This window comes from Onychomys torridus, chromosome 7, assembly GCF_903995425.1.
Source record: "Onychomys torridus chromosome 7, mOncTor1.1, whole genome shotgun sequence".
In the NCBI taxonomy this organism is placed as follows: domain Eukaryota; kingdom Metazoa; phylum Chordata; class Mammalia; order Rodentia; family Cricetidae; genus Onychomys; species Onychomys torridus.
Genome location: NC_050449.1, coordinates 57049376 through 57062464, shown reverse-complemented (window position 1 = coordinate 57062464; position 13089 = coordinate 57049376). Strand labels below are relative to the sequence as shown.

Below are 13089 nucleotides of genomic sequence, written 5' to 3'. Positions count from 1 at the left end.
GGAAAACAGGCTCCTCCTCCAGCATAAAGGCCTGTGCTTTTAAGTAGGTATAAAATCCAACCAGGCGACCCAACCATTGATCACTGACTTTCAACATTTTAAAGCAGGCCAAGCCCAGTTGCTTTTTCATACTGTCTGCCCCAAAGTGAATAGCAGTTTTTGGAATTCTAATTCTTGCTGAAAGCTTAGATGACAATTAGAAGTTGCTCAACTGTAATTAAGGGTCACAACTCAGAACTGTTTCTTATAGGGGTATTCTCATCCTTTTTGAAGGATTCTCTCAAAAAATATAGAAGCAGTGATGAAATATTAGTGAGTAAAATTGGAATCTGAAGTCTTATTTTCAGAATCACAGATGTGTCAGTGGCTTTTTCTGTTGCTGTGACAAAACCAACGCAATGTAAGAAGGAAGGCGTCGTTTGTCGCACCATGTGAAGGCACAGTCCATCGTGGTAGAAAGGCATGGCAGCCCGAGTGCGAGGTCACGTGTCTGCAGTCAGGAAGCTGAAAGCTGAGTGCTGCTGCTCACTGGCTTTCTCCTGTTTCTGCCTGAGATCCCAGCCTGTGGGATGGTGCCCCCTCAGTCAGGATGGTCTCCCCTTCCATTCAGACATCTAGAAACACCCTCAGAGACAAGTGTGTTTCCATGGTGATCTAAAAGCAGTCAGGTGACTGCTGGACACTGCAGATAAAATCAATAGTCTCCAGACTTGCTTATTAGAATACTCACTTGAATTTTCTCTGAATTTATTAGCCATACATAATTTACCAACAATGCATGCTTACTACAACACTATCAAGTGAAAAATATAACACAAAGATGCTGAGGCAAAGCTAACCGCCTCATCCCTCTTCACCAAACTGCCTGGCTTATGTATTCCTCCAGATGTTTTTTTTTTTTTTTTTCAATAATACATCCAGTATATGTAATACATCCAGTACATGGCCTTTTGTGTGTGTGTGTGTGTGTGTGTGTGTGTGTGTGTGTGTGTGTGTGTATGTGTTTTTGAGACAGGGTTTTTCTGTGTAGTTTTGGTGCCTGTCCTGGATCTCACAGAGATCTGCCTGGCTCTGCCACAGATGCTGTATGAAAGTATGTTCACATAAGTATTCTCAAAATATATGCAATTTCAAAAATAAGGAACTTTGGGATAAACAGTTTAACGTGCAATATGGTATATTTCTGAATTTTTCCTGTTGAATAGCCATAACAACAAAAGAATGTGACCTTGTAGGGTCCAGGGTTGAGTCTGAAGAGCTTAGAGCCCATAAGAACTATCTTTGGTGGTTATTTTTGTTTGTTTGTTTGTTTATCTCTAAGCTCATTCTGGTGTCACAACCCTGTGGTCTCAGTTCCTTGGGAGGCTGGCCAGACGAAACGCTGGAACCAGGGAGTTTGAGGCCACCTTGGGCCTCATAAAGAAATTCTGAGTAAACTATAACCAGACAAACAGTGAAGACCGCAAAACCAGCCAGGTGTGATGCCACGTGCCTCTTTTGGGGGTGGAGGCAAGGGGATCAACTAGCCTGAGTTAGTGTATGTAGCCAGTTGGGGGCTACCTGAGTCTCCTGAGACCCTGTCTCAAAACAAACCCAAAGTATGTAAGAAAAGAAGAACTTCATTGATGATTGTTATGTATTCTTTGTTTTGTTTTGTTTGTTTGTTTGTTTTTGTTTTTCGAGACAGGGTTTCTCTGTGCAGTTTTGGTGCCTGTCCTGGATCTTGCTTTGTAGACCAGGCTGGCCTCAAACTCAGAGATCCGCCTGGCTCTGCCAACCGAGTGCTGGGATTAAAGGTGTGTGCCACTGCCGCCCAGCATCATTATGTATTAGTTTTTGTTTCAATATAGAACTGGTGAATTTTGCCCCAGAGGTCTCAGTAAGACTAGAGCCCCAGGATTATGTCTGATGTTATTATCTTCATACCACTCTATGCATAACTGCCAGTGTACCCTGTTTGAGAAACAGAGGATTGTACATTATCAATTTCTTTATCAGATGTGTGTGTCTGCCACCCTGCTGTGAGGAGTGTGTGGAATTAGTTCCCAGGCAGAGGAGCCTGCATTCATGCCTGGGCACATGGCAGGGCAGCAGCTTTAGAAAGAGAAGCAAATACGCTCCAGTCTGATTAAGTGGACTTTGACGAGAGCTGGACGTTGTGGTCAGATCAGAATGTGCTCTTCTTCTGTACTTGGTCCGAGTACAGAAGTAAATTGATGGAGAAAATAAAGGCTTCCAGCGACCACAGCAAACCGGCCTCCTCCATTCAGATGCAGAGGGATACGGCAACCATGCTGTTTCCAGGTGCTGGTGATGCATCTGGATCAGAGCACCCAGCCCCCATGAGTCCCACTCTTCTGTGGAGTGTCTGTCATGTCTTCATGCCCCCCACTACCCAGTCAGAGCAACCCCAAAGCAGCGCAAGTCGTGCATAACATAGCAACAGAACAGTATATGAATGGCCACCTTCTCTACTTACATCTTACAGTTGTTAACCTTTACCATTTTTGCTTCATCTATTTTTACTGAAGTGTTTTAAAGTACAGACCTAATGACATTTCACCTCTTAATGCTCTTAGCATGCATTTTTAAAATGAGCTTTTTCCCACTTGCAATACCATTATCACACCTAATACAGTCAATAGAGCTTGTGAATATAATACATCCCAGTTCACACTCAGATTGCCCCCGAGAGTCCTCAGATGGTGTCCCAGGCTCGTTCCCAAATCCGGCGCTGGGAGGTTTTCCTGTTGCATTTATTTCATTTCCAAAGCAGGGACACTTCAGTTTGTGGCTGTCACCCGTGTGTAGAAAGTTTGGAACCTGGAGCAGGCTCTAAAGGGAGGCACTGTGTGGTTTGAATTTGTACCCTGGTCCCATCACTTGCTAGTTACACTTTGGCTGGTCACTTTCTGTCTCTGTGGCCTGGCTCCTTACATGCACAATGTGGGTGAGGACAGCACGCATCTTGTAGGGCTGCTGCAAAGGTCACAGGTTCCGTGTTTCCAGCGTGTTCCCAGCGTGTTCCTAGCGTGTTCCCAGCACTGCTCACCTACATGGTGAGCACTGAGCAGGTGCAGGTGTTCATGACGGTTTTTGTGATTGTCTCCACCAGCCTCCAAGGTACCTGAGGCATGAGCCACTCCATCTCTCTGCCCCATGAAGCTCACATTCTAGTTGGGGTAGACAAAGAAAGTAAAACAAGACCCAAACAACTTGAAAATACCAGCTCATTGGCCTCTTCAACTGTAGGCTGTGTTTTGAAATGTAGGGGTCACAGAGAATTTGGCAGTTGTAAAAGGTTTCTGAATAATGACCAAAAACGGACTGGAAATTGAACACAGTGGCTGGAGGTGTTTCTTGGTCTCCCTTTCTGATTTGTTACAGTAACACTGACTTCACTTGTGAGTAGTACTGGAATTCTGTACTCCTTTGGGAGACTGCCAGACACACGCTTCTACTGTCGTTTGTTACAGTTTAGTTGGTGTGCATATGTACTGCATAGTCTTTGAAGAGGTTTAGAGGTACAGTGCAGCTGAGTTGTAACTGATGGAACATGATTCCTACTGAGTTGGGGTCTCAGAAATAGGCCTGTAAGCCTATACCATTAATGGTATTTCCATGAGAAAATTCAACTAATTGCATGTTTTATTTATATAATTTTTCCAGAAGTATGACTACTACCAAGATTTATTTTCACAATCACTTTCTTGTCTGTGTGGAGTTTGGGAGCACGCATGCCAGGGCGCACATGTGGAGGTTGGGATGACTGCGGGACAGAGTCCATTCTCTTTTCCCAGGGTGTGTGTCCTAGAGACTGAACTCAGCCTCTCATGGTTGTACCGTCTTGCCGGCCTGCTGCCCAGATTTTATTATAGGGTGTGCTGTAGTTAACTAACATCTGGAAAGTGGCACCCCAATTTCAAATGCTGTGTTGGCCAGCTTGCCAGGAGAGCCACTGTTCTCTGACCACTGGCATCTAAAAGAATTCATAGCAAGGGGACCACGGAGTAAGCAGCAGCCTGTGTGCTGTAAACACTGGACAGAAGTTGGGTCTCTCTGTTCTGAAAGACCATGAAGATGCTGTAGGTTCTACACTATTAGCCAGCTGAGGTTGAGTTCTTTATGTAAACATAAACAGCACATACTATTATCCAGCACAGGAGGCCAGGGGTGTGTGTGTGTGTGTGTGTGTGTGTGTGTGTGTGTGTGTGTGTGTGAGAGAGAGAGAGAGAGAGAGAGAGAGAGAGAGAGAGAGAGAGAGATGAGCTCAAGGCCAACTTGAGTAACATACTTGGACTTCGTTAAAAAATAAAAGGTCGGGGTGTTACAAATGTTTGGGGGCTGGTGAGATGGCTCAGCAAGTTAAGACCTTAGACGCCAAGCCTGATGACTTAAGTTGGATCGCCTGCCCCCACATCCTGTGAAGAAACTGACTTCTTCAAGGTGGTCCCTTGCACTCACCACACCCCTGTAACCCGTAGATAGATAGATAGATAGATAGATAGATAGATAGATAGATAGATAGATAGATAGATAAATGTAATTAAAAGTTTTTAAAAGTTGCACAGAATGTCACCCTTGGCACAACACCCTCTAAGCTAATAATTGTGTTATGTGGCAGATTGTAAGAATGCAGACACAAACCTTGCCTTGCCTTTCCTCACCCCATGAGCTACTCTTCCCCTCACATGTTTTGGGTTCAGTGAGGCTATGCACTGGGGACTGTGGGAACTCACAGTCCTGAGACAGGCATTCAGCAAACAGTGGGGCAGGGCCCATACAGCAGTGTGGGAAACCTGCCCTGAACTTGGGGTCCCTGCTGTGTCAGAACCAGTACATCACCTCAGAGCATCCCAAGCTGCTTCTAGCAACTCTTGCCGCTGTGAGGACCTTCAACCACTGACCATGTGACCGCACGTCTTACTGCTTTTTTATTCCTTCCCTGCTCAGCTAGTTAGACTCCACAGTTAAGGCAGAAGCTCCTTTCTACACCGTGTGTGTCCCCATGCCCATCACCAACAGGGCTCCTTGTGCTCCTTACCATGGCATGTGCACCCCACCATGGCTAAGATCATCCATTTCTCTGCCTTCCCTGCAGTACAGTGTTACGGTGGGACCCACTTCGCCTCAGGAGGACTGAGCAGTAGTCTAGTGGGGTCATCTGCTCATCTTTGTGATGAAGGGGACAATCACAGATGCCATATCACTTTGCTGTTCCTGTTGACTCCTTCCTTTTGCTAGAAACAAGCATGGCATTTGAAACCATCGCAGCCAACTTTGCTCAGTGACAAGCATGGCGGCAGCCTCTGGGGATAGTATAGCGGGAGAGGGAAGGTCCCTGGTGGCTTCTCTGTGGTACTAAAGAATTCCAGCAGTCATCTACTCTGGCACATGACAAGGGACCCAAAAGGGCTCTCCCAGCTTAATATCAGATTAATGCCCTCACAGAATCCTAGCCCATCTCCCAACTCTGCTGTCTAACCTCCAGCGGCTCTGGCTTTGCACGCAGCAGCTGATGTGACTGGGGCACATCTCATAATGATGTGGACCGCCCCGACTTCAATTCTATGGCCTCTGGGTTTCAAGTGACACTGCCCTCCAGCTTGCCCTTCCTCCTTTCTGTCACATTCACTGAAGGGAGGGGAGCAGATGAGCGCCTCTTCCTCTTCCTTCCAGCCACAGTGGAAGAAGTGTGCTCCTCCCGGTGGTGAAGGCCAGCTTCCAGTGGCCTTGGCCTCTGCTGCTGGTTCCTTCTGCCTGTGCTGAAGGCCGGCCTCTGGTGGACTTGGCCTCCACAGCTGTCTCTGCTCACTAATTAGCTTCTCTCTCCTCGGGGAATCCCAGATACTTGCATGACTGACTGAGTTTCATCACTCAGGTCTTAATGTCATTACCATCTCCTAAGAAAGACCATCTAGACCGACATGCCCAAGGAAGCCTCTCTTTACTGTCCATCCCAGTGATGGACAGAGACTGGAGGTCAGCGGCAAATCAGCCTCCCCACTGCCAGGTCATAAGGCTTAGCAGTCTCTTGCCCAGTGACCCTCGATGGAAGGTAGGCAGCTGTTGAGTACTTCCTCTCTCCATTTTAAGCTGAGCCGAAGTTGGATGTGACAGTACCTATTTACTGGTTCCTGGCTCAAAGTAAGCTGAGTAAGTGTTTGCTCTCTTTCTTCTGTTCTCAGAAAAAAGGACAGACACATCTGGAAAGCAGTGGTTATCCTTACAGCTTTGATAACTTGAGGCTTCAGGCTAGATTCCGGCTATTTGTAAGCAGCACAGAGCTGGTGCTGCTGAGCCTTTGGGGATGGCGGGGGGGGGGTGGGATGGGGGTTCTGCTTGTTGAGCCTTCCTCCCCGAAAGGGAGGCAAGGAGGGAAGCCATTGAGAACAGGGTGTTAGAATGAAAAGCTGATAAAAATAAATTCAATGTATTAACTATACCATAAGTTTAGTGACTTATTAAGAAGTATTTCTGAATAGATACAAATATACAATGAAATGTACCTGTCCCCTGGCTTTAACAGCCGTCATGAGTTCTGCCTCTCTTCACCTCCTTCCCCTAACCCTGTCTTCGATGGACAAAGTCTGCCCACCTTGTCTCTCAACAGTCTTCCATAGTCCGGGCCAGCCTTAAACTCACCGTGCAGCCAAGGATGACCCTGAGATTACAGGCCTGAGCTTTATGGTATCTTGACTCTGTTAATGATGCTACCGTTGGTCAGTGAGTCCAGCTCTGGTCAGTAAGTCGGTCAGTCTAGTAAGTAAGCTCCGCCCCTTATAAAACTACAGCGGTCTACCCCGAGACACCTTAGCAACCATCAGTGCTACCTGGATGCATGATTGCATTAGGGACTGTAGGGGTTTTAGAATTCTGCCAGTCCTTCAGCATGTATTAGTATCTACGAAGACCATTTTTGGTGACTATGAAATAGAGTTTTAAAGGAAAAGTAAGCTAAATGCTTAACTCCTTTTCTTTTCCAAATTCCAAGTTAATTTGTTGGTGTTATCATTAGGTATTTTGGAGGATGACCATTAAGAACTCACGGTTTTAATATATTTGAAGTATTTCAGTCCACTTCCCCCCACCTGCCAGTAAGCTCTCTTTTCAAGTTTCCCCTGAATAGCACTTTATAATTTATGAGATACTCAATATATATCAGTCATTTGAATCGTACAAACGACCCTGTGAAGTCTGATATTATTCCCCATGTTACAGATGAGAAATTTAACTCATGTGTCTCAAACTGGGACTCACCGTCTACTGCTCTTTTCAATATATAAAACCACGGTTGTGAGAATGAATGAAAGGTGACTGAATTATTTTCCTATTTGTCCTTTCTCTGGCTCTTAGATTTAAATGGCAGACGTCTTTTACCAGTGGGAATACAGCATTAAGCAATATCCACTTTAGAAGACATTACTCGGAGCAGACACTGTTGAGAACAGTGTTCTGCTGATAATACTGTAACTTGGCAAATAGCTTCTTTCAACTTTGTTTGTGAAGCATTTCAATTTTGATTACTCTGTGTGGGAGCTGCTGCTCGGATAGATGTGTGTTGTTTTATGGTCTACCCATGTCTGGGGAGCTGGCATTACATGCTGCCTAGTGTTTTTAATTCAGAAGTTCTTCTAGAAGCAACCTCTTAGCCTCTTCTATTCCAGGCCTAGTTTTAATAGCATAAGCCATTTCCTTCTCATATGGTGTTGTGGGCATAGTAATAAAATGAATACCACAGAATCACTGATGAGATGAAAATTGAGCTCCCGCTTCTGAGCAGCCATGTAGGTAAATCAGTAATTGGCTCTGATAATAAGTTTTGTTCTTACAAACCAAAGTCTAAATGAGAGTCACATTTGATAGATCTGCTTGTAATTACTATCAAAAGGAGAGAATGCAAATTTTAGATTGTTTAGTGACTCAAAATTGATGAAAGAAATTGCTGCCTTTTCTTGACCAAGTGAAGAAAATTTTCTGAAGTTATTTCTGATATTCTCTTACTGCCAGTGAAAGATCAACTTCCAGAGAGTGCCTTTTTTGCTTAATGGAATGATTCATTTCCTTTTGGTTTTTTAATGTATAATTGTTTTTCTTAGAAAACTAAACCCTTATTAGATCTGACAATACAGCCTAAGCTGATAAGCAAAACATCCTACAGGCTGACTATATTAGACAGATTTAAGCATTGACTCTGTTTGATCATGACTTTCAGTGAAGCCATCTTCAATATTTGCTTCATCGCTGGGCATCAAACCCAGGGCCTCTCATGTGCTAGGCAAGTAGTCTACCACTGAGCTGCACCCCCAGCCTGACATATATTTTTACTTAGGTTTAAATTTTATTCATTCATTTATTCATTCTTCATTCATTCATTCATGCACATGTGCTTGTATAGAGGTCAGAGGACCACACTTAGGAGTTGGTTCTCTTTTCCTACATGTGGGACCTGGAGATGGAACTCAAGTTGTAAGGCTTAGCAGCAAGTGTGTTTACCCACTGAGCCATCCCCCTGGCAGCATTTGGTTTTATATTATTTATTATTTTGAGACAGGTTTTCATGTAGCCAAGGCTGACCTTGGATTTCTAATCTTTCTGTCTCCACTTCCCAAATGTTAGGATTATAGGCATGTGTCACCATGCCCAGAATCCAATATTTTAAAAGAGAAATCAAATCACACAGGCTATGAATTATCATTTTGATAAACTCATGCTTTGGTGCCAAAATGGTGAAGATGAGACTATTAATAATTTTAGGTGCATTGTTCTAGTAGCCCACACTAAGAGTCAGTATTCCAACCTACCATTTCTGTCTGACTTAGTTCCAGAATATCTGTGCCCAGAGATGTAAAGTAGGGCAGAGAACAACTGAGTCCTAACGCTGGTGCTCACAGCACCTCCGCTCATCCCTTCCCCAGGCCTGTCCTGTAGCCACACAAAGTTGATGGAGCCTGATAAAACTAAGAAAGCCTCTCTGGTCTACTGAGCCAGTGATCCCAGAATTAAAAAGTTCTAACGAAGCTGAGACATGATAGATGAAGCCATTACTATCAATTGTATCCACAATCCACATTCCTAAAGCATCCTAATTACAGAAACCACATCCAGTCAATATAATACATATTAGCAATTTCCTGATCCTTGGTAGGATGGAAATTATCCTGAAAGTTTAATTAAGAAGGAAAAAATTATGTTCAGGTATTAATTTCAATTTAAAAAAGGCACTTGGCTCTCTGCAAACACGCTGGAGGAGTGCTGTGAATGTGCGTTAGCCGCAGAAAGAAAGCCATAACTGGGCTCCACCTTACTTCTGTTACCATATGTACTTAAAGGAGCAAGTCACAAGATGTGCCTTTGTGACATGTGTTTCCATGGGTTAAATGTGGAGGGCAGTTGAGGACAGTTATTTGGAGGTTTGGTTATTCAGGAGCAAATGTGTTAGGAACCAGCTCATCCTGACAAGACCTGTCCCTTCATTCTTTCTGTAGACTCCTCTTCACATTGACCTCAATCTTCTTATGAATGCTTCCACTGGAGGGAACACGTGGACTCCGGACCAGTCCGTTGGGCAACTGCAACCATTTTAACACTTGCCTTGGATCACCCTCTGAACTAAAACATTTGATGGAACCCAAATCAAATTTTCTAGTTGCTCCTCATACCTCCAAGTTTCTTTAAAAGTAAAACTCACAAAGCCCAGATATTGTGCTCCTGTTTGTACAAAATGTCCAGAATAGAGTTAGTTATGAGTAGAGACAGAAAGTGTCCCAGGGGCTGCTGGGATAGTGGTAGCAGGACTAGAGAGCAATTGCTAATGGAGGCAAGGCCTCATCTGGGGAGATAAAAATGTTTTGGAACTAGGTAGTGTTGAGCTGACTTAGCTTTGTGAACCAAAGCAAAGATCAGTAAATTATATTGTGGGATAAAAGTCATACAACATCTCACAGGTGATTCCTAAGTGCCAACTGTCAATTTAACCTGAAGTCATGGACTGCTGATGCTCAGGGCAGCACCTCATGAGAGCATCACACCCAGCTATTGCCCTTAACAAGCAAACAGGCTGACTTGCAGAGAAGTGAGGCAACTTTGCTGAGTCCCACCCAGCAGTACAGGTTAGGGTGGTCACCTAGGTCTTGTGACATCCTTCCAATGCCCTCCACCACTGCCATTCTGATAGGAATCCTTTAAAATGAAGAACAGGTCATTGGAACTAGATGCTTTTTTGTTGCTAATTACCAATGGCAAAATCTCTGCAGAGGCAATAGACATATTTGGTGTAGTAAAAATGTGTCATGTCCAACAGCTACCTGAAATGTCCCTAGAGGAATGTGGCCACATTAACAGACCAAGAGAGCCCTCTACCTGCGTGTCTGGAGTATAGATTTTTATTTACTTAGTCCTTGACCTGGAAAGCCAGGAGTAAATGAGAGATTTACTTGAAATGAGAGATTCTTGTCCTTTGTCCATCCTGGCTGACATGGAGCATTAGTTTTTGAGTAGATGAATGGTGTCTGAGGATATATCTGTGCACAAATAGAACACACAGAGGAAAATCTTCCTTTTCTCCAAATAAAAAAGGATTGATTAGTAGCCTAAATAAAAGAACCAGGTTGTTTTTATTTTTTCAGTGAGAATTGCATTAAACTTCTTATTTTCCAAGAAATTTATATTCCTCAAAGGATATAAAGTGTTAGTAAGCATTTTTGTTCATTTTACATAAAAGTTTCATTGTTTCTTTGTTTCAGCCAAAGATAGAGATGAATGTAAAGATCCTGCGGGATCCAGAGAACATGCACCACAGAGCTGCTGTAAATGCCAACTATGGAATCAGTTTGCCATATATCAGCCAGAGAAAAGCACAGGTAAGCGGTGAGCTGCTCTAGCGAACTCCTAATTCTAAAAAAGTTTTCAGGCCGCTTAGAAGTGGTGTGAGATAGAATGCAGATTTTTAAGTAAGACTGATTCTTTTGTCCTTAGGATATTTTAAAAAATGAAATGAAGTGGCTTTCATTCAATCTGTAATTAGTAAGGATTATGAAAAATGTAGACTTATTTTAAAAGATCTATTTGCAGTTCATTCTGATTTTTTTTGTTGTGATTGATACTTTCTGAATGAGCTAGTGGCGTACCTTAACACAGAGGGAAATTTAACAACAAAAGACTTAGTAGAGGAATTAGGACAGTTTGCATGGTAGGCTTCCCACTAGAAAAAGCAAAAGGAAACCACTTCGGAGCACCCCTCCCAGTGGCATGCCCTGGTAACAATGCAACATGTAAGCAAGAATTCCCAACCCAAAGCCAGCCAGCGGGGCAGCATCTCCTTCCGCAGTAAAGGGTTAGAGACAAAGCATCCCGGGCAGCCTGAGAGCTGGCACCCCCTGCTGCTGGCTCGTGGCTGAGGTGTTCCAGAGGGAGGACTGGCCTATTCCTGTGCTGTGGATTTCCTGGAACATCTAGGTGCTTTGTCTTAACTAGGAAACCATTTGGCATCATTTCTAATACTAACAGCAATTTCTAAGGTGAAATCTATATATTTTGAAAAGACATAACTTTTGGCTCCTCTCAGAGATATTAAATGTATATTTTAGTGAAATTAGAACTAAGGACAAGAATAATTTTAGGACAAAATTTGTCAAACCATTTCTAACTTGCTTAATTATCTCAGATTAAATCATCCAAGTTTCCTCTGTTTTTCAACCGCCTGTATCATCTGCGGCATTCAGTCACTCTCGCCTCTGTATTCGCTTTATATTATTCTTACAGGTTTGCATTAAGAGCACTTTATCCTAGAAATATTTTCTAGCCTAAGAAATAACCAGAAAGTTAGATATTTTTATTCCTGTTGGAACTTTATTTAAAATGTCAGTGTGAATAATGTGAAGAGGTTTTTATCTGCTTCCCAGGAGCCCCAAAGCCCTTGAAGTAAAACTATTACTTCTCTGGCTGTACAGACTGCAGCAGATTTCTCCTTTGTTGTTGTTGGTTTTCCTCCTCGATCTAGAATTAATATTGGCTTAGCTGCTGCAGTGCTGCGGCTTTGCAGCCCCGGGCAACTGCTGCATGGCACACTCCAAGTTTCTGATGAGGATGGAAGTGTCTGGAGCTCTACTGAGACACATGGGGATTATGCTTTGCTTTGTGACTCCAAGACTCAGACTTAAATAAGCAATTCAAAGCAGTCCTAACTTTAGGATGTAATCTTAGCTGTTAGTTATATTTGTAAAGATTTACAAGTAGAATGAGCAGCAGCGTGGGTATTGTTGCAATGACATTGGAACAGTGACATTTGAGAAAGCTCACTGGCCTGTGTGACGTGTTAATAACATATACTCGTTTGTTAAAGATCCTTTTCATAAAAATGACCCCATAAAAATCAACAGCAGGCCACTTTAAGATTGGACATACATTGTGTAGATTTTGATCAAACTATTGCCTTTGACCTGTCATTTTGTGTTGGTCTAGTTATCAGATGCCACTCTCAGAACGAGTTTTGTTTGGCTTTACAAAACGGAGGCATTGCTCAGAAAGCTCTTTGTGGGAAATACTCAGTTATCTGGTTTTAAACAACCATGTAGTACATCTAGAGGTAAAATAAAGCTGAATTCACCTTTTATTTTTAAAAATATGTTTTGAAAAGCACCTACCCAAGCTGTGGCCACGTGTCTATCATGGTGACACTCAGTTAACTAGAGAAGCAGCAGCAAGGCTGGTCTTCCGGAATACCTCTTCACACACTTAGGGCAGGGAGGCTGCCTAGCTGCTGAGGTCACACACTGCCTTATGTCTGTGAAACTGAACAGCTTGTCAAAAGTCTGCAAATAATTCAGGCATTTTGACAAGCAAATATGAATACATAGTCAGTTTGCATTATTAGTTCCTGGAAACTGGCGGTATTTTTCATCTGATGAGGAGGTGTCTCCTTCCCTACAATAAGGAACTAATGGAAGATGTTAGTGCATTAAACACACACACACACACACACACACACACACACACACGCACACGCACACGCACACGCACATGCACACGCACACGCACATGCACATGCACACATGCAATACCATATGCATACACGAACACACACACACA

General features: G+C 43.4%; 1 protein-coding gene across 4 annotated transcripts in view; it reads left to right on the top strand.

The window, feature by feature from the left end:
• Iqch (IQ motif containing H) overlaps positions 1–13089 on the top strand; it is a 183321-nt gene that overhangs the window by 23992 nt on the left and 146240 nt on the right. For 3 of the 4 annotated variants that reach the window (XM_036193330.1, XM_036193328.1, XM_036193327.1), the window contains exon 5: positions 10746–10862. The exons of the other annotated variant lie outside the window; for it this stretch is intronic. In XM_036193330.1, the coding sequence (XP_036049223.1) occupies positions 10746–10862 (117 nt within the window). The remainder of the gene's footprint in view (positions 1–10745; positions 10863–13089) is intronic. 4 annotated transcript variants of the gene reach the window in all.